General features: G+C 38.4%; 1 protein-coding gene across 1 annotated transcript in view; it reads right to left on the bottom strand.

Moving 5' to 3' along the window:
- TRPA1 (transient receptor potential cation channel subfamily A member 1) overlaps nucleotides 1–5,646 on the bottom strand; it is a gene marked incomplete at its 5' end in the record, with an annotated part of 35,913 nt that extends 30,267 nt beyond the window's left edge. The window contains 4 exons of the mRNA XM_084260597.1: nucleotides 27–134; nucleotides 1,266–1,441; nucleotides 2,818–2,980; nucleotides 5,527–5,646. Of these exons, the coding sequence (XP_084116723.1) occupies nucleotides 27–134; nucleotides 1,266–1,441; nucleotides 2,818–2,980; nucleotides 5,527–5,646 (567 nt within the window). The remainder of the gene's footprint in view (nucleotides 1–26; nucleotides 135–1,265; nucleotides 1,442–2,817; nucleotides 2,981–5,526) is intronic.
- Between the last annotated feature and the right edge of the window lie 16,555 nt (nucleotides 5,647–22,201).

Genomic DNA, 22,201 nt, shown 5'->3' with positions numbered 1-22,201 from the left:
AAAAAATGATGGATGATTATACCTACCAGGAGTGTCAATGCTTCGGGATTATCCTTGTAGCACGCTACAATTATAGGTGTGTTCCCTGCTTCACCTTCCAAATTAACATCTGTACTGCTATGCTGGACTAAAATCTAAATGTTTGAGAAAACATTCAGTCAACTGTAAGCAAAGCACAACAACAAAGGCCTATTCCATTGCTTTTGGGTTTTAGCATCCATTGTACTCTTTTTGCATGTCAACAGCCCAGGATGCACAGGCAGAGGAGGGACAAAATGTGGGAGACTATAAAAATATGTAGGTGAAAAATGCTGGTGAGAACAGATGAAGTAACATTCTTTGCAACAGACAGCTGGGTAACTAGGATAAACACTGCACATATCTGCAGAGTATCTTAAAGTTTTAACAATTTCCCCAATACTGGGAGAAAACCTTTTCTGTAGCAAATTGCAGGTGGGGGTTTTCAACAGAAATTTGTTTTAACATCTCTTAATATCCTGTATTCCCTGGAAACTGGCAATGTTGTGGATCCTGCTCAATCAGGCATCTATCAGACAGTATGATCAAGGGAAACTGGACTTGACGAAAACGGGGATCTTTCCAGACATTATTTGCCACATCAGTCCTCATATTGAGAGCTAACACTGAGCTATCAGTGTCACCATGTATCTTTATGACTGCTTCCAGCCTTTTTTGGGAAGCAAAGGATAAATAGAAATTATAATGACCATACTACACCACATTTTTATTCCTCTTTCTAGATATTTATTAATTTCTCTTTCAGAAATTCCAATGAATTTTTCCGTACTGGAGGAACTGGTTCATTTTAATTACTCTGGCAATCTGACAATGGAAACCAAAGTAGAATTAGTTTGAATAAACAACAGAGTGGGGAAAAAATGAGAGCACATATTTAGTCAAAAGCAGAGTGCAAAATAATCCAAACACAGAACATGTTACAAAACCCACTTTAAAAATGTCATTGTTATTTCAGATTTTATTATTTTTAATGCACAGTAAATACAGATTTTATGAAAGATGTGAAACATATCTATTATAATGTCACCAATATCTGTATATAAATCAGTGTGTTCCTTTTCACTTGCTGTGCTAAGACACAAACATTTCTATAAGCTTCATAAGTTACACAGCCTAAACAAAGCATGAGGAGATACAGCACTTATAAACAAGGTCTTGGTGTTTTGCACACAGCTGCTGTTGAAGTACTTATCAAATCTGTATATTTATGTGGACTTTAGACTTACCTTAACAATTTCATTATGCAGGGACTGCACAGCCATATGCAAAGGTGCCATCATATTGGAGTTCAGAATATTGGGATTGGCTCCTCTGCTGAGAAGCAAACTAACACTTTCAACCTGGTTTTTCTTTGTCGCCCAGTGCAGCGGGGTATTTCCAGAAGAATCCATCACATTTAGAACTAGGTCAAAGGAGAGAAAACAAAACAAAACCAGAAACAAAGCAAAACTATCAAATGTTCACTGAAAGAAAAGAGAAAACTGTCTTCAATGGAGGTTCAGGTCTGTGCTACTACGTTACTTTAAAAAAGCAACGATGCATGTCATGCAATGTATTCTGTTAATTAAATACTCTGCTGAATACATGGTGTTCATTAGAAACTTTTAAAATTAAAAATGTTAATATACTAAAATAGCAGATAATAAGTTTGGTACAGTTAGCATTAAGATTCTTCTTCGATCTTTTGAAATTATAACAGTGGAGAGATGGAAGGGGTCAAACAAATGCCTATGTCTTGTCTGTTATTATGCACCCTTTTTCCTCCCCCAAGTTGCTTGATTTCCCTCTTTCCTTGACTCTTCTCTTCCTATCTTCTTTGAGTTGGTAGCTATTGCTTTAGAGGCTGCACCAAACAAGTGAATGTGCATAATTAAAATTGATGACAACAAAGAAGTGCTCACAAGTTATAAGATTAAAGACCACGTCTACTCTGATTCACTTAAGAACACAGAGGCAAATCAATTCACACAGGTTACATAACTGGTTTGTTCTACACATATATTTTGAGCTTCCAAATTGGAACTCAACTTCAACAAATATTCTCAAAAATTAAGACAGAAATTATATATTAAAAAGAAAAATATTATTTTTCAGATAGAATAATCTAAAATTATATTGGCTGTCAGTAAGTGAAAAAAGAGATTTTTGGTGCCATTGTGTGTTTGCTCAGTAGCCCACAGTCTAGCAGTGGAGTTGGATGTACTTTCACAGTGCTTACTGATAACTACAAAACAAGATTTTTAACATAGAGTGCTTTTCAATCATCCAAAGCCCCATGTTCTCCAATTTATCACCTCTTCCCTAAATTTCTTTAGATAGTATATCTCATCAAAAGTTTACTCTTCCTCACTATTACATAAACAAGTTGTGATGACAACTTGAATGGCGAGTATGAGAAATCAAATTACTTCTCTTTCACATTTCCAGTACTTTAAATGTGACAAAGGACACACAACTTATACAATGAAGATAAAAATTCGTGCCTACTGTACCTCACTGTAGTATTCTTTTTCATATCTGAAGACTGTAAATCTGAGTCCCAAAGAAACAAGATATATTGAATCACTGCTTTAGAGAGAAAACAGTCCTAATATAACAAGGGAGACTCAAACCATACCATAGACACTGCAAACTGTGGCAGACTATATGTTTTGAACTACATTTAAATCTATAAATGTAGGTAACACACACCAGTTCTGCTTCAGTTTGGTAACAAACACTTTGGTTATTGAATTTTTTTATTCTGTTAAATAAAACAGTTCGTAAAATGCGTGTTACCTTCACAGGAAGAATCATCTATGATCAACTGCATTAATTCTATTTGGCCTCCTTCGGCAGCGTGATGCAGTGGGGTGGCGTTTAATTCATCCACTTTGGTAAGCCCAGAACGATTCTTCTTAATGAAGCTCCGTAGCCTACAGGCACTTCCATCTGAAATCACCTATATCCAAACACAAACATTCTCATTTTCCTAACAAGCAAGATGTTAAAAATGCTACAATGTGTTAATGTGGCATGTTACCATCCAAGAATTCTCTCCTGATGGTTTGGTTTAATACAGAAGTATAAAAATCCTGATCAGACTGAGTCAGTAGTGAAACTCACATTGATTTGATTGATCACTAATACAGACTGAGATGAAAAACAGTGCAAAACAAACCCAGAAATTATCATTAATATGTTATTTTATCCTCTGTAGAGAGCTCAAGATCTTCCACCACAGAAAAACTCAAAACAAGCAAATTCATCACTTACTGTTTTATAATCTCTCCATCTGTGGACACATCAAGTGAATTCAAAAGACAGAAATTAATAGTCTTGATAAATTCCTTTTATAGACCTTTCTACAAACCGATAACATGTCCTTGGCTTTCAAGTTCAGCCACTTGGTTTCTGTGAGGTTCTTTAGGCCACAGCAACCAATGAATTCTTGAATTGCAGCAGGATCTGAAGAGCATCCCATGGGCTACTATCTCAGTCTGAAACAACCCAGCATCTTCACAGAGTAATACAATAAAATCCCATCCAACAGCTCAGCCCTCTGACATCTTGGTACCGCCCTGGTACTCTGCTTTGCAATCAAAACCCACTATGACTCATACTTTAAGGTATTCTCCAAATGTTATTGTTGAAGTGTTTCAAAACCCATGCTTGTATATAAAGGGATAAAAAATATTTAAGTAGAATGGGGAAGAATTTAAAAATTAGTTATAAAAAATGAAAAGAAACGATTCAACAAAACTGGGAGAAAAAAAAAAGATAAAAAATCTTATCAGAAGTAATGCGTAAGCAAGCAAAGGGTAAAAAAATGAAGTCCCACAAAATAACTGTTCCCTCCTCAGCTGCAAAAGGACAGCAAAACTTTGCTCTCCAGGAACCCTGATTCACAAAGACTCAGCAATACTTGCTGTCATTAAGCAAATATACATTACCAGACAGCCCATTCATACACTTAAGCACGTGTTTTAACTTCCTTCAGCTTCCTTCAACTTAGGGAGTATACTTATGTGAATAATGCTCCAAATGTGTTCAAAGATTTATAAGACTGGGGCCAAACACAGGGGTAGCAACAGCTTCAAAAGTACAATTAGAAAAAGCTGACAGAAAGTGTGTGATATCCTTGTGGAAAGGGTATTTAACACAACTCAACTGTTAAAAAATGAGGGGTCAATTACATACACAAATATCTAAACATTTAGTACACATCAAAATGCTGTTTAAGAAAACCTTGCTACAGAGCTCAGTATCTCCTATTCCTTCTTGTATTCTAAAAATTTTAATTATAGTGAATTTCAAATCTTTCTGCTGTTTTAGACCACATTTTATCACTCTTTACACTGGACTTTTTGTCATTGTAAGACAACACGTAGCTGAAATGAGGTATGATAATTTCTATTGAAAAAATAAGACTTTTCAGCCAATGTTGCAGTGTTTTGTTAACAAAATAGGAAAGGAAGAAATCAGTTAGGTGTTCTTAGTACTTTGGCTGGTTGAAATCAGGAAAGAAAGCTGCAACAGCGGGTCCTTTGCACCTCACCTGAACAGCCCTGTAGAGGCAGATCACCCACCAGAGTGACAAGCTGTGCTATGCTGAGATAGATGCTGCTCAGAACTACAGGTAGCACACAAAAAGCAAAGCTGGAAGTGGATTCAAGAAGTCCTTAGACCCATTCACATACTTCAGCAAATTTGTTTAGCCTGCTCTTAAAAATCTCCAAAGCTACCCAAGTCATGCATCCCACAAGCAACCTCTTTCTTTGTTAAATTATTCCTACCCTTAATAAAAGGTTCCCAAATGTTTGGTCTAGGTCTCCAGAGCTGCATTATAGATACATCTCTTCTTGTCATTTTCTCTAAAGAAAGGGCAAGATTTATATCCTTTACAGCAGTGATTTGCTGTCTGTAAGTTGTGCCATTGGTTCTCTTTCCCTTCGTAACAGTCCCAGTGGTTCTAAACTTTCTTTTTTGGGACACTTCTGTATATCAGGACCCATCACGACCTCTGGAGCACCCCGTAAGAAGAGGACACTTTTTGAAGAGCTCTGCCCTGGAGGGGTATGAGTCCTGCAGCAGCTGCCTGCCACCCACCACCTGCCCCAGGAACCCCACATCCTCCTCCACCTGCTCCCCTCCTACCTTCCCACTTGCCCTGGTCTGGACACGGCCAAACAGCAGCACAGCAGCCTGTGCCTTCAAGATGCCCCATAGCCAGGGTATCTCTCAGCCTATCTCCCACACCTCCCAGTTCTTTGCTCATGGCTCCACCAATGATGGAGAGGAAAGGATCTCTGGTACGGCTGCCTCCAGAGTCCCACCTCACCGTCCACTTTCAGCCCTCCTTGTCCCAATGTCCCTGTCTTGGGCACCACATTGTCCCACGCCAGTTTCGGGGTCTCAGGCAGCTGGAGTGCCGAGGCTGTCCCCTCACACTCACACCGCCACCAAGCCCACGGGACTCCCGCCCCCTTCGCGCCCCTCCGCACGCACCTTGAAGACATCCTGCGAGGCGACGGAGGCGGCATCCGCCTCGCAAACGACACCCTGGTAGGAGCTGGAGACGGCCGCCTTCTCCCGCGACTGGCAGAGCCGCAGCAGAGAGCGCTTCATGGCGCCGGCCCGCTCGGCTCCGAGCAGCGCCCGCCCCGCCGGCTCCGGAGACCTGTGAGGCGAGAGACCGAGTGACGGCCGGTGCCGGGGCCGCACCCGGCAACTCCGCCGAAGCGGCGGCGGCAGGAGGCGGGGAAAGCGAGCGGGGGCGCTCCCGCCGCTGTTCCCGGGAAGCCGAGCTGCTCCCCGCCGGGGCGGGCGCCCGGCCCGGAGGCTCCCTCCCGCCTATAGCAGGTCTCAGGCCGTCCCCGTGGGCGCGAAAGCCCGGTCCTCTCGCCACCGCCGTCTAAACTAGTGCTGTGCCGGCGCTTGGCGGGCCGGTGGTCACAGCCGACTGAGGAGCTGCGGCGGTCAGAGGCGCGGCTGACAGCGCTGATTGCGGGAGAGGGTCAGCCCCGTCGGGGCTTGTGTGGGGTTGAGCGCCTGTGAGTGACAGACATCCCTGGAGATGTGCACATCCGTGGGTGAAAACCACCGCGCGGAGAGCACGGTGCGCACGAATTAAAGCAAATTAACGCAACGCAAAACAGGGGCGGAAAAGTCAGGCTCTTCGTCGTGCCTGTGGCGCGACCCGCGAGGAGAAAAGCCCGGGCTGGGTTGCCGGAGAGGGCGGCCGGGCGGTGCTGCGGCCGTGCCCAGGGCTCTGGGCTGCGCCTGCCTCGCAGCTTTCACACAGCTGAGTCGTCCGTGGTTAACTTCTCTACTTCGCGGTCATAAAAGTCTCTTGTATAATTTGTTTAAACCAGCAAATTTGGAGCAGGGTAGGAAAGCTGTAGGAAGAGTGCCGAAGGAAGCAGCACGAAGTGTTTCAAGGGGTTAATTTTACAAAAGCGACTTCCAACTGAGTCATTCTTGCTGAGTCCCTAACGGAAACATTTGTAACTCGGAGAACTAACAGTTTACTTAATGAGATAAGAACAGCCCTGACAAAGGTCAGGTAGCGGCTGGGGCAGGCGCTTGGGAAAATAAATAGGAGACGTAGGGGGTGACTTTTTGCCCATATGTTCGTGGTTTATGGCAGTCTGCAGCTTAAGGGCTGGCAGAACCAGGTGTCGCATCTAGTCCAGCCTGTTTAATAGCTGTCAACTGGCAACTCTCCATTACTTCGCTCATGGCCTTTCTGAACCCTTTTTATACTGTCCGTGCCACAATATCCTGTGGCACTAAGTGCCATAATTTCATTATGTGTCTGTGAAAAATGCTTTCTTTTACCACTAGCTTCACTTAGTGCTCCCTAGTGTTTTTATTTTGAGAAATGGAAAGCTGTTCCCCATTTTTTAATCCCTGTTAGTGCTCATAATTTCACAAATTTCTTCCAGCTCTTTAATGATGGGGCTTGGTTGATAAGTTTTTCCTTCTTAGGGATGCCATTTTGTATCTCTGAACATTCGCATCCTGCTAGTCTGCATCTTCTTTGAGACCCTTTTGAAATGGGATGGCAATACCTACATGCTGAAGTCAAGGTATATTGGAGCAATAGTACCGTTTGCTCAATTTTTTCTTCATTCTCATAAATGCTCACAAATGTATTTGGGTTTTTTGATTGCCACTAAGCTAAGTTTCCTGAGAAATTTTGCTGCTTTACCACAATCTCTTTTCCTAGTTATAACCAGGTACCTTCATATGAAGGGAATTTGGGTTATGTTTCCTCTGTGTACCCACTTGGCATTTGTCAACACTGAATTTCATCTGACATTTCATTACTGTATCATCAAATCTTGTGGGATCTCCCACAATTATCAGCATTTTTGGCCATTTTGAATATTTTTGCATTGTTGATTCCAACACTGACCTTAAAGGGTCCTAAAGAACCTCCCGGCTTTGTAAAGTTGTATTCCTATTGCACATTTTCTAACCTTTAACCAGATTCATGAAATACTTCCTGCCTGTCCTATGACACTTTAGTTTTCTTAAGAAAAAAACGAGCGGAGACCTTGTTGAAGAACTTTCCCAAATCTACTTATCACTGGCATAATTTATATCCCTATTCTTGCTGATACCTTCATAGTTTCACTGGTGTGTGTAATGACAATCTTCTATGAATGCTGTGCTTGTTTTCATCCTAGAGCCTGTAACTCTAGAATCCTTTACAGTAATTTGCTGAAGTTACACAACCTTAACTGAGTAGTCTTAAGATTGTAAGACTACATAGTCCCAAAACTAAGTGGGTGGTTTTAAGTGCTAGTGGTGTAGAACTTTGATCTTATTATCAGACAACATTAAAAAAATGGAAAAAAAGAAGTTTTTTCAGCCCACATTTTGCTGTAGCCATAGATACATTCAACTGCACTGCACTAAGTTACCGTTGTTAAGTCATAATTAATTGTGACCAAAAGAAACAGGGACAATTATGCTTTAGCAAGAAAGCTGTACTCGAGGAAGCTAATCAATAACGCCTGAGAGATTCTAATTATATGAATTGGGATCAAGTCACTGGAGGAGCCCCTTGTGTTTCTAAACTGTTCTCCTGGGACTTCCATTAGGAGCAGGCCCAGTTGGTAGCCATCTTCTCATGGTGAGATCACTTTGAATTCCCTGTCTGGTCCTGATTTCTCTGCTGCCCATAATCCTTTTTATGAGAAATTAACTCAATAAATAAATCTAGATATTCTATAATGAAAATAAATAATATTTTCCACAAGAATCATTACCTGGAAATAGAAGTATCACTAAAACAGAGTAAGCATAAGTAAATTAGTAAGTAACACTGAACACAGTAAGCATTAGTAAATCTATCATCCGTCTTTTCTTAAAATCTCCTAAATTGTAGATTAATGGTGTGAAATTATAGAAGTCACGATCCTTGAAAAAACATGCTTTTACTTATTTTCTTGTATCTGGTAATGCTATTCTCTTCTTTTAAAATTGCTGCTAGTTTTCAGTCTTCTAGTAAACGTTCAGAATAATGTTCAGAGCATGAAATACAATGCAAAGTTTTTCCATTCCCAGGAGGAATCAAATGGAATTTTAAGTGGGCTGATCACAGATTTTATTTCTGCATAATGATTTGACATAGGGAACTAATTCACATAAGTAGTCAGAGTAACCTTTCTTACAGCTGCTTTTCCCAAGAGTGGATTAAAATACATTTACACCATTTTATTTCAAACATGATCTTGCTAATGGTAGGATACTAGATCCATTAGTACAAGCAAAATTCACTGAAGGTCATCATCGAGCAGCATTTCATTAAAAAAATGATTGTTTAATAATTAAATTGTACATACAGTAAAGACACACCATTCCTGTCCTGTAGCCTTACTTCTTCAATTTTGTTAATTTTGCTATCCCTGGAACTATAAATTCAAGTAATAAATTTCATCAGTAATGAAAAGGGTGTACTGTATGGGTTTTATTTTTCCCTCTGGAAGCAATTTATTTGGCAGTGGTGTTATACAAATTTTGATGTGTAAAATGACATTTAGGATTTTGTGTTTTCAGTTTAATTCAGTAAGCCAAATGAATTAATGATGCTACTTTCAGACCTTGATGACAGTCATGCAGAAATTAGTCTGAGCTACTGCCTGATCATTCAAGAGTGCATTGTCTCGTACAAGTTTTCAGAAACCTGCTTATAGTTACCATAGAGAGAAAAGCCCACTGTCTTTTTAAACCAGCAAGGTTAACTTAACTCACCTTTTAAACTTATGTTTAATGGATTTTTCATTGCATTTTTTGTCTTAAGATTTTGCACTAGTAAGGAATGTGCTGCTACATTCATCAGAAGTTTTAAAGTTATTGACAGGTTGTTATGGGCCTATTTTTTTTTTTTAAAGAGGATTTAGAAAACAATCATTCATTCAACTACACTGCAGAGTCTGTTTTTTTCCCTAATGATAATCAGATACAAAATAATATTTTTACAGATTTCGAATCATACTCTTAATGCTTTAGTCAAGAAGAAATTTAAGCATGGGCCCATAGAGTACAATCTATGCTTTGAAAGTAGGTGTAAATTGATCTTAAGGTCAATTGTAATAAACAAGGGAGCTGACACTCCACCAGAACATTCTTGGTAAGGATACTTCCCAAAGTATCCAGTACAGTGCAGCAGTTAATTGCAGTGACCATCAGCTTCAAGTTAACTCCTGGAAAAAGATTTCAAGTATTTAAGCTGGATCCAGAAAAAGTTAAGGTCTATGGTAGCAAAAGTGAAAGCAATCCCTGCCCCTGTGAGAGCTGGGTGCTTCAGTGGTGTGAGTACAGGTGAGCGGTGACTTAGGTACCTATCTCAGATAGGTAATCCTCCTGTGAAGCGGGGAAGCTATGTCATCTCTTTCAGACTATCCTTTTAAACAAGTGGAGGGCCTCAGCTCCCAGGCATCGTATGCCTCCCTCAAACTAAGGACTCCAAAACATACTCTGTCTACTTCTCATTGAAAGTAGTCGTGGTCACCCAATGGCAGCTTGCTTTCTGGTACTGATAATCTCTCCTCCTCCTGTTGAAGCTGTGCCAATGTACAGCCAGAAGCTGTCAGGGACAAAGCAATGAAGCCTGGTTTCCTACTACACAGGAAAATTTACCTTCTTGTTCCTGCCTCCAGGACTTGTTTTATGGTTTTACATTCAGCTACCACTGACCAAACCCAGCCACCGTCTGTGAAGCAGGGACCTTATTCTGGGCTTTCCCTAATTAAGATTTAGAAAAAGAGCTTCAGAAACGTTCTGTGGCATGGTATATGTGCATTACACTGCTTATTGTGGAGAAGCTTGTTTCAGTTCTGGATACTATGAAGATTACCTCTAGTTGCACCAGCTCTAAAAAAATGGAGCAATGTTTTGTTTTAGGAAATGCTTTGTTATAGGCAGGACACTCCTAGATTTCAGAAACCTAAATCCTACCTGCAATCCAGGAACTTTCTTGCTGACCAACATTCAGACATACACTCAGAAAGCATTATTTCTTACCACTGTTTAGTCACTCCTCATCAGCTGTGTATTTGAAATCACCATTGCTGCCCTAACATGCATCCACAGATTTCTCCTACACTGTATATATGCCGCTGTGCCTGTCAGGGAACTGCACCCTCATTGCAATGTTGGCACTTTTTTCATTCATTACTCTGCCTATTTAGAAACCCTTCTTTTCTTTTGGACATTCTACCCAGCAAATTCTGTCCTATGTAAAGATGTCTTGACCACACCATTCGTACTCTCTCTTCTTTGAAAAGCTGGAAAGAGCTTTGATGACTTTTTCAGAGACAGTTTAGACTCACTGTTATTGCAGGTTATTAATATTGACTTGTTATTGATAAATGTCTTCAAAGGCAGAAGTTCTTAAAAATGACTCTATGAACTAAAACCTGTCAGAAGGTGTCATAGTAATTCATACCACTTTTGGAATATGATTGAGTTTTCCATATAGCAACAGAAAGTCAAAATAAGTAGGGACAATTCCTTGTCACAACTATATTAACTGCTTTATTTATCATTCTGTTGAATGCTTCTGTGCATTCATTATTTCCTAATGAAAACATGTTAAGTAAGCTTAACATTTACTTGTAGTTTCTCTCTTGTGTAGGACATCTGATACACTTTTTAGATGCAATGTGAGATGCTTTCCAAAATAAAATTCTTTATTAAGGGATTAAAATAGCAGTGGAAATATGTTATGAATTACTAGGTGACTGTGAATCTAGCCATACTTGTTTGTAGAAAATAACTATTATATCAGGGATTACTTGTGCAAAAAAGTGTTTGAAATCACAGTGAAATAGAAGTTTCAACTTGGAGGATGAGCTAGGTAAGGAACCCAAATAAACAGAGAGAAATGAACTAGACTTTAGGATCACAAGAATAGGTAAAAATTGCAGAAAAATACATGTCAGCATTTTTGTGGGGGTGGGGCATGCTGATAATATTTGGAAGAATGAGGTGTGCATCTCTGCTAAAGCAAAATGATCGAAGTTGTTCTGGGGAACCACTGATGGAAAATCTCATAGATGTCTTTCTCCTGACACTAGCTTGCAAGCAGAAAATGAAGGATGGGAACTTCAAGCATGGAAAAACAGCATTAATAGAACAGTATTGCACATTATTTCCAATTGTCTTCATGTTGGCATTTCAAACTTACTTTTTATCACTGTACCTCTATCCTTCCTACCATCTCCTCTCTTGCCTCATCTTCTCCCTTGGCTTCTCTGTCTGTATTTCAAGATTGCTTAATCCTCTTTCTTCTCTTTCCCTGATACTATTGTTTTTCTGTATGTATTATCCAACCAAAGTTCATCTTCCTCTTAGCTTCTGCTGACTATACTTTCATTTTTTGAACGAAGAGGATTCACTTAACTCTTTAACTTATGCACAAGTGTTTTCCAAAAGCACTTCCATCATTTCTACTACCTAAGAGAGACACAGGTCCTACCTTTCCAGTGGTTAATCTGAACCTCTTGTATAAGTGACTGGGAATAAAGAATTTATTTATATCACAGAAGCAGCCAACACTGAAAGTCTTCAATGGATGCTTTCTATGTATCATCACAGACTGATATCACTGCAACAAAATATCAATTGTTTAAAATAGAATGCTGTTCCTATTACCTACGTCATGTTACACCTCAGATTTTCACTTCTTTCTCATATCAATAATTTGTTTTGCAAGATGCCTATATCACTTTTATTTCTTCTCAATGAATTGCCCATGCAATTGCACTGAAATAGTGAAGCAGAACTTTTGGCATATTAAACTATGTTTCTATCAGGTTAGGAAAAAAAGAAGACGTGTTAAAACCTGGAATTGCTAAAATGTGTGTTATATAGTACAGAAAAACTGTATCTTATTTTAAAATTAAAGAAAACATTGTCTGGAAAATAGTTACATATGTAATTGAGTGAAAATGATGGTATCATACCTGAATTTGTAAAATATGGAAATATATAGGTATTTTTAAAGTTAGTTAATTTATACAAACACAATTCAGGAAAGAAGAAAAAGGCCAAATTATCTTAATGGAATTATTTTAAGTACAGTATCACGTATTTAACATATAAGCATAGCATATTTGTCTTTGAGACTTGCTGACCCTTGACTTGATTTCCCCAAGTCCTGGACATTCCTGTCCTCAATGAAGAATGGTAGCCTTCATATCAAAGTCATCCAGACATGGTGTTTCACTGCCAAAGATTAAGTTCTGTATGCCTATTAGACAGAATGGATATGGGTGTTTGTTTGAAATACATCTCCTATTTCAAATTTAGGAGCTATGAAATAAGACCAGACCTTCAGGAATAACAGTCTATTTTAGTCTAAGCAAATATAATGAAATATTTCATTTTTACAAACATTAGTTAGAAATAGAGTTACTAATCTACCAGTAAGGAAGGTGCAATACCTAGCATGTATTTCCATAAGGATCTACTGGGGAAAATAAACAATGTCTGGTGGCCAAAAAAAACTAGATTGTGAAAAAATTTGCCCTTAAAAAGAAATGTAAAGGCATACTAAACATGAAAGGATGTTACATTATTTGTCTATTAGTTGCGTTTTCCTGTTTGGAAAAAGCAGATTTTATTAAATTTCACCAAGATATGTATCATACATCCTTCAATTATCTGAAATTACGCCAAATTTATATTTAAATATGAATTCCAAATATTCTACCTTGTACTTTCAATACAGAAAGCTCCCTGAAAGCAAAAGAAAAACAGGCCCAACAAAAAAATTGAGCGACAGAATCTGAGCTACAGGAAAACTATATGACGCTTACCATTCAAGAAGTTTGCAGATGATTTCTCTCTGAAGCAACACATATATAAAGAGCACAAAGATATGGCTATCAGGATCCTTATCTGATGCTTATATCAGTAAGTTCTTGTGACGTGTGAAACCACCAGTTGTGTCATCTGGTGGCTCGCTCTATGGAGACAGGCGCTTATTTAAAAGAGGTAGGTGTGCATCGCTCGGTGTGGGAGGAGCACCTACTCTCATCAAGTGATCCTTGAAGCTTTCTTCTTTATTTTTTTTTTTTTAAATGCCTGATCCAACCCCATCCATTTTCATTTCTGTCTGCAAATGTACCTCCTGTACCAGAAGTTTTTTTCTAATGCAATATCTTAGAGTAGTTTCAGTTTTGTTAGGTAGTCACTGGAGGGTACTTGTTTACCTATTTGCAGGGAACTAATTGCTTTTAATGGAAATTCTAAACATCACTGAAGAGGAATACTCTCTACTTATGAAGATTCACTTTACTAATAAATGTTTCAAAAATCAGAATTGCCATATAAAAAGTGATCAATACCTAATGCAACATGGGGCAGTGTAAGAGTTGCATGTGCTTTCTTTTTGAAATATAAATCACGCTTTGTTTTCTGCACTTTATTTTCGAAGCACCACAAAATCGCTCGGTTCGTTTGATCTAATTCTCAAATGACTCTTTGAGCCCATCTGCATTAGACTGAAAGTCAGACTACACCGTTCTCTGATGCTGGAACAGTTACCCTGGCCAGCATTTTGATACAGAACAATGTTTCCTTCTGCTAGCACAGATCAGTCACATTGTCTTACCGCATATACTGAAATACATAATTGTGCCATCTGGGGGAAGTAGCTCATATAACCCAAGCCATATCACAAAACTTTAGTTCTGTGTGATTTGATCTTCTCGCTTTAGAATCTATGAGCCTTACTGGTTTTCAAACAAGGGATTGGATTTATGCTTCACAGTGGAACATTTTCGAGTTTTTCTATTGTTTAGATCACATAGAAGATGGACAACACCAAGATATTTAGAATAAAGCACTTATTTTAAATTAGATAAAGTTTTTTCTAAATTTATTTTTAGAGACAGGAATTTAGATAAAACCTCCTATCTCCTAAATTGACATTTGACAAAGATGGAGCTACTGATTCTGCAGTTCATCTTTCTTCAGCTTGCTGAAACCCACCAAGCGTTGTAACTCAGCCACGCGAGCTCTGTTTGTGAGCAGGATATCTTAGTGACTCAAGAAAACAGATGAAAAATATCTTTCTAACCTCTCAACAGTCAAGCACCTTAGGCATCTCTCCCTACAAAAGATGTCTACCATCGCTACGTAATTCTATTTATCTGTGTCTTTGGATACGGAGCTTTTGTCTTAGTAAATACAAAGTAGGTGCACACACCAGAAGAGTTTAAATGATAGCTGAAGCTTTACAGGACAGCATGGTTATGTTTTAAAAAAATGGACTCTGAGAAAGAGTGGTCATGATAGACTTTGTGAATTTACTGGAGTACTTGATTTTCCAGACCCACCATAGAATGCCTGAACCATCCAAACTGTTGTGCTCACAGACTTGTTACAGCAGATAACTAGATGATACAGTGCACTGGTCCATGAATATGGACGTGGTTGGAATTGTGTGGATATTTTATAGTGGTTCTCAGTCAGAAGACCTAATTTCCTCAAAGTCAAAAGTTCAAATCACCATGACATTTACTGTGGTAAAGCTTCAAAAGGAATGATTTCTAAAACGGGATTTCTTCAGTCACTAAATTTAGTCACCTGTTAACCGGAGGTGTCATATCATGTCATTCATCAGATGAACAAATTCTACCTTAAAGCCAGTTGTATTTCTTGTCCCCATTGATCCTGCTAAAAGGCTTCTCTAGTACCTTACTGCTTTCATAGTCAGCGATCTTTCTGTAATTTCCAACCTAGATTTATTCACGACCTGGGGATAACTGTTTTCCCTTGGTTAACATTGTGTTCTTCAACATTGTATCTATCTTGTGAAGTAGTTTGAAGAAGACAATGGTAGCCCTTTGGAGCCTTGATTTTGTCAGACTCAGCAAACCAAACTATTCTTTCATTTTCTTCCCCCAAATCAAGTCCCTCTTGGGTCTTATTCTTGTTTGTTTTTACTGTTTCCAAATATCAATTTGTAGGTTTTTTTCTTCTGGAAGTAATAAAACTGGCAGCCACATTAGTAACAGCACTTTCAAGAATTCCAGGTGTACATTAGGTCTTAATTTCAGAATATTTAATGGGACTAATGAACTCATTGTAACCCTTTCTGTTGCCCTGAAAGTGAAGTCATGCTTTTGACTACTCAAACATAGACTAGCAGCGTTCCAAAGATGCTTCCCTCTCTCTTTTCCTGATGGTTAGATTGCATTCTTCTTTCTTTTATCCCTCCAGTAGTAGGCATTCACAACTCAGCTTGAGGACTGAGAACAACTGTGACCAAAGCTTCAAAGGTATTTAGGTCTGTAAATCCTAGATACCCTGCTCAAGATAAAAGCAACCAAGACAACAGTATAATATGATGAAGGAAGACCTCCAGGGTGAAATGTGTCAGCCAGAGGAGTGCTGAGGCAGCATACAGCATACAGTGTGGAAATAAACTTTGCAGCATCTTTTATATATCATGTAAGCGTTGAAAGCATTGTTTAAAATTGAGTACTGACCAAATGAATGGGAATTAGGTGCTTAAATACCACATGGATCCAAACCCCAATCATGTGAAAATGTGAAGGACTAGAAGTGGTAAAGTCAAAGTAAATATTTTAGATATCACATCTAGTGTGTCCAGAGCAGAGATTAACAACACAGGGCGGAGTAGGGGGTGGGGGGGGGGGAGGGGGAGAAAGGAAAAGTGATAAATGGAGAGGTAGAAGAAGGGGTTTTTAGAAGGTATCTTCATATAGAACCATAGAATCATAGAATCACCTGGGTTGGAAGAGACCTTTAAGATCATCGAGTTCAACCACAGCCTAACCCTGCCTAGTCCACCTATAGATCATGTCCTTAAGCACTTCATCTATACACCTTTTAAATACCTCCAGGCACAGTGACTCTACCACCTACCTGGGCAGTGGTATTGTAAGGAGAGCAGAGAGTAGCTCAGAAACTAGTAAAATACTCTTAAAGTGTTTTCTTTCTTGAAAGCAAGTTGTGCTTTAGTGACATACCTTATAAACTGAAGAAAACATGTAACTGGTTCATGCATAATGTCACAACACAGCAGGTACTCTGCACTGTAAAGGGTAAAACCATTTAGCAGGTTCACAATTAGAAGGTTTTAATCAGAAATATCATCCATATACATCAAATTTATATACCCTGGATAGTTTGTTGATTTTTCTTCAACAGTTTCTCTATCTAATGACTCCATTTCTGTTCTTTGGAGTAGAGATACTGCACTAGATTTCAAAGCAAGAAGTAAGGTTAAGGTTACTAAAGATAAAACCTGTATTAAATTCAAGCTTAGAGTTTGAACTGTGCCATCTTCTCAATGAATGTGCTGCTTTCATGAAGAGAATTTATATATATATACATATACATATAAAATTTAATTATCACTTCATTTAATTAAAATATAGAAGTTAATATCACATTGCAAACAATGCATTACACCCTAGCTTCTTGGGTAGATATTTATTTTTTCTCAATAAAAATTCTGATAACTATGGATATTGCTGACTTCAGTAGGATGATGGTGTGCAGTATTCTCCAGTATATTTAAGGCATTAGTACATAATGTAAAGATTTTTAAAACTTCGACAGCACTCCATCAGTATAAGTCCTTTGGAGTCACCCCATCTGTGGCTGCCAAACCAGAAGATATCATTCAAACAAGTTTCAAAGTCCTTCGTCTCTTCTCCGCTGTGATTGCTGGCACATATTAGAAGAATGTCAAAACTGTTCCAGTAATACACTGGCTGCACCAGTCTTTGAGTTACTGGTTCAGCACCAAGAACATTAGCATGCTTTGCAACTGCCCTGGGAAAGAGAGATGGCATTGAGCCACTCCTTTCCTAGCACAGGATTCTCAGACACTGGGTACATAACAGCTACACCAGCTGTATTTCTGCAGTTTTAAAAAAACAGAAAGGAATAATGGGATGCCTTCAAGGGAAAATGTGTACCTTTGATTTCAAAACCAAAGAGATTCAAGCAACTAGGTAGGACTCATTCATTTGTTCCCTAATTGTCTTTGTACCTGACAAATAGTTGAATTTTTCAAATATCCTATATTAGGTGTTAAACAAGTATAAGCTATTGTGAATTCCTTTTTCTCTGAAATCTAACCAGATCATATGCTTTGTTTGACTGTACTATATTGAGCTCAGCCAGATTCTGTATTTATACTCAGGAATTAAAAATAGCAATCAACATTTTTTATCTGGTTTTCTTTACAAATGTTCTCAGTTTGATGTAAGAACATATAGAAATTTATATGGCAAAATATATTTATGCCTTAATCTGGATGAAATATGTGAAAATAGAACTTCAGAAAAGTTTCAGTTATACTTTATTTTAAAAGAAGGAAGGAGGTGATGTCTCCAATATTATTAGCTGTTATATTTACTGTTATCAAAACCTGTAGATTTTGGGGGAATGCTTATAATGCAAAAAGTGTGTAGTACATTAAATAATTATTTTTAAAATATTTATGAAAACTGCAGATTTTTCCAACTGTTTAATTGCTGGAAAAAAAACCTAATAGGTCTTGTTATAGTGCATCCTAGTAGTCATTGTCACTGAAATTATACTGAATTTTTAGACAAAATAGTTCACTGAAATAACTGGACAATCTTTTCATTTTATCAGACATTCTGTGGTGTCACGTGAATTCCACAAAACTCATAGGGAGTTAAGTTTTTGTCTTTTACAAGTTTGTAGAGAACCTGAGTTTCTGTGTATAACTCCAGATATTTCTACAATGAGAAGAAAAAATAGCCAAAACCTTATTTCAGAGAAGAAGGGGAGGAAAGCAAGAAGGAGGAAGGAGGATTAGGAGGCCAAGGGAAATGGAGGCAGGCAGAAAACAGGAGGGAGAGGGAGGCAGGCAGGGGGAAAGGAAAGGAGAATTCTTGGCCATTGCTTCTTCTATACTGTCTGGTGATAAATAAATTGAGTTGCATGTACTTATTTTTTATGAATAGTCCAACTGGATTGATCTTTTCTGGTATTTTTGCATCTATGACAGTAGCCAATTTACTTTATTTCCTATTAGGATGTTTCAAAGATCCCCACAGCTGTTAGGTGCTCCTTTAAAACACCGTTCATAACTTTCTTAGACCCTCTGAAATGATTTACCCTTTTACAACATTTGTCAGCTTTGCCCACTGTATGTTTGGAGTGGCCATAGTGATTGAGTTACTTAAATGAAGCAACAAATAGGGTGACAGCCATATGCCAATCAATTAGATTGCATAGGAAATCACAAGATAGCAGTATGCTTATGTCTGCTAACAGGCAATACCACATCCGTTAATATGACTCATTCTGTTTATTGAGAGTCATATGACATTTGAAAAATAATTGTTTCCCCTAAAAGTATTAAAAGTACGTCAAGCTAATCAGTTGCTCCAGCTGAAAATCTCTTGCCATGAAAAATGAAAATACAACTGCGAGCTACTGGAAAATAGGAATGTGTTAGAAAAATTTGTAAGAGGTTTGCATTTACAAGAGTCTCAGATATACAAGCTGAAAGTCTGAAAATGCTGTGAGTCTTTCAACAGGCCCACAATAGCTGAGACATCAGATGATGGAAAAATGGGTTGTACGACTTCTACATCAGAGCTAGGTCATGCCTTGCCTGTGTCAGAAGCTGGCTAAAAGTCTTGAAATACTGCCTGCAGCTGCCACCTCCGTATACCCTAGCCTGGGATAAGGATCTCAGTGGTTTAAATATTTACACTGGGTCCCTTTTTTGTGTTTATACTGTTAGTAGAAACTTTATTGCATGGATTGTGTTAGGACTGCAAATATTAGCTTGGATATTAATAGCGTTCTTGCAAACACGGTAAACTGTGACTTTGTTTACTTCCCAGTTGAGTCTAAATTAAAAAATATATTGTAGGAAACAGCACATCAAGAAGCAGTTTGCAGGTGATGGAGCATTCAGTATATATGTTTAGTTTGCTTCTGCACTTCTGTAATGACCAAAGAGAAAACCTGACTGACATGCGGTTGCACAAAGCCACCAGTCTGCTTGTGCCTCTTACACTGAACTGATCTAAACCAATTATCAACTTTGGGGCAATAAAGTTGATGAACCTGAGTTCAGCGGAATGTTTTATTAGTTAGAGAAAGCAGCATAGTCATTATAGATGATGCTTATGGGTTCCACAAACTAAAGGGAAAAAGGGGAAATAGAGTAAGGTAATTAGAAAATAATAGGGGGAGTAATAGAAGAAAATAACCTCAATTATGGAGTCCAGTTTCAAGAGTAAAACATTGGTGATTGTGAAATAACCACTTAGAAAAAACAATATAATGTGACAGTCTCCTCATAGAATTCCTTAAAAATGGGTCCAGCCAGCCCACCTCTCAAGTGAAGCTAATACATCCTCTTGCAGGACCATTTGCTAGTGCAGTCTTTCTCAGCCTTTCCATTTTAAATCCGTCTTAAACCTATTGGTTTCGTGCAATATTATGTAAATGCATTTATTCTTGTGCCTGTTACTTGTTCAGAAGAGACAAAGTCAGAATTGAACTATATTCACTATAGATGGTTAACAAAAAATTTATTGACATACTGACCAGATTAAAATGGCTCAAGATTTAGCATCCAAAGCAAAATAGTTATATATATGTGTTTACAAATTTATATTTTGCTACATTATTTTGCTTTAAGACTGGGGTTGAGATGTATATAGTGTGTCATACAGTCGAGATGTATAGTATGCAATACAGCTGTATATACCTGACAGTACTAATCTCCAAATTCTATGATAAGATCTTATAACAAAAAAGGCTATTCTTAAAGAAGAAAACCTCAAGAAGAGAAATATACAATCCAGATGGAAAAGGCTTTCATTTTGTAAGAAGAAAGCAGCAGAAAACTGTAGCTGAAACACTGTTATGAGGTGGTAGCTCAACAGCTGACCAAAGCCTATGGCTGCAGAAGGGCTGGGCTGAGAAATTTCGCCATAGGGGAAGATTCCCTTGGTAGGGAAGGTAACAAAAAAAATCAAAATAAAATGAGGTAATTATATGCTGAGTTGTCAATTGATGGGGTCAAGATGCTGATGAATAAATGCTTGAGCATGGGGGACCTGAGACTGGACAATGCAAGTACCATATGCAATTCAGTATAGGCAATATTTAACTCTAGTGTAACCAGATTCAACAAACAACTGATCTTTTCTTCGGAGGTAGCAACCAGATGTTACAACAGGGGCTCCCTGGCCCTGTGCACAATACAGAGCTACAGATCTCACTTCACATGCATTACAATGCAGGTCACAGTAGGATGTAACAGGTAGCAGGAGCAAAGGGAGAATACTCACCTGAGTCTTTATGGGTTGTGCCAAATCCATTTTAAACTTCGTGATTCTCACTGTCCTCTGACATAGCAGTATTCTCAGCTTCTAGCTTAGCAACATAAATATATGCAATTATGAGATGTATTTATTAAAATACATTTAGAAACCTCATACTTATACATATAATTACATTTTAGATTTTTTTTTAATTGATTAATTAAAGTCTCAACATTAACACTCAACGCTTAACTCAGTTCACTCAGCATGTGTGGCATAGCAGTGGAAAACAGGCAAGGTTTTACTGGCTTATTCTATCTAAATCTCTTTCTTCTACCTAATGCTGTTTTTTTTTTTTTTTTTTTTCTATCTAAAAATATTTGTTTTCAAGTTAAAACCATAGCACATTTTTCCACAGTGTTTTAAATTCCCAGGCCTGGTTTAGGTTTATGAAACTGAAAAGTCCTGTGCAGGTTTGCAAATTTTCAACAGGTTTGCAATGTCACTATGTCCTGGACAGAATGTAAAAGCCCAAGCTCTTTTAAACATCAGAACTCTAAACAGGCAACTTAAGACAGCAATTCATCGATGGAATCCTCGTTCAGTTGTCTGTTATTCCAGATAATCCCTATGGTGATGAACACAAATCATTCAGACCTTTCAAGCTCCAAGGGCTTTTAAAATCACCATTGTTTTCTCTTGATTATCCTAGAGCATGTCACTGGCATATCACAAGAGCCCCAAGACACCTGGACTTGAAATATTTAACCATGGGGGTGCATGTTGCTGCCACTGCAGGCAGCGATGCCCAGCAAAAAGGTGAGGAAACCTTGGGATAACTGAGTTTGAGGCCGGAAAGGACATAGAGACATCACACATCTTTGATTGCATAAAACCAGAATGCTAAAAGATCTGTATTTATGTCATTCTGCCCATGAGAATGGGTATCAGAATTACCTACTCATGCAAATGAAAGGTGCAATATAGATATGATTAGGAGATCCTCAGGTGATAAAAGCAGTCATAGATTGGCTGAAATAAGATAAGAGTGTTTGCCTGTGATATTGTCATAACCACCTCTTTTCATGCTTCCCCAGAGGCCTTTGTGTTCTTTTACATATTAGTAGAATCACAGAATGGTTTGGGTTAGAAGGGGCCTTTAAAGAACATCTAGTTCAACCCTGCCTGCTATGAGCAGACATCTTTAACTGGATCCGGTTGCTTAAAGCAACATCCAACTTGACCTTGAACATTTCCAATGATGGGCCATCCACAACTCCTCTGGGCAACCTGGTCCAATGTCCCACCACCTCCACTGTCAAAAATTTCCTCTTTAGTCCTAGTCTAATTCTACCCTCTTTCAG

The sequence above is a fragment of the Gallinula chloropus genome (genome assembly GCF_964237585.1).
Source record: "Gallinula chloropus genome assembly, chromosome: 2".
Lineage (NCBI taxonomy): Eukaryota > Metazoa > Chordata > Aves > Gruiformes > Rallidae > Gallinula > Gallinula chloropus.
Note: the sequence above shows the minus strand (reverse complement) of the source record. Positions and strands in the feature narration are given on the sequence as shown.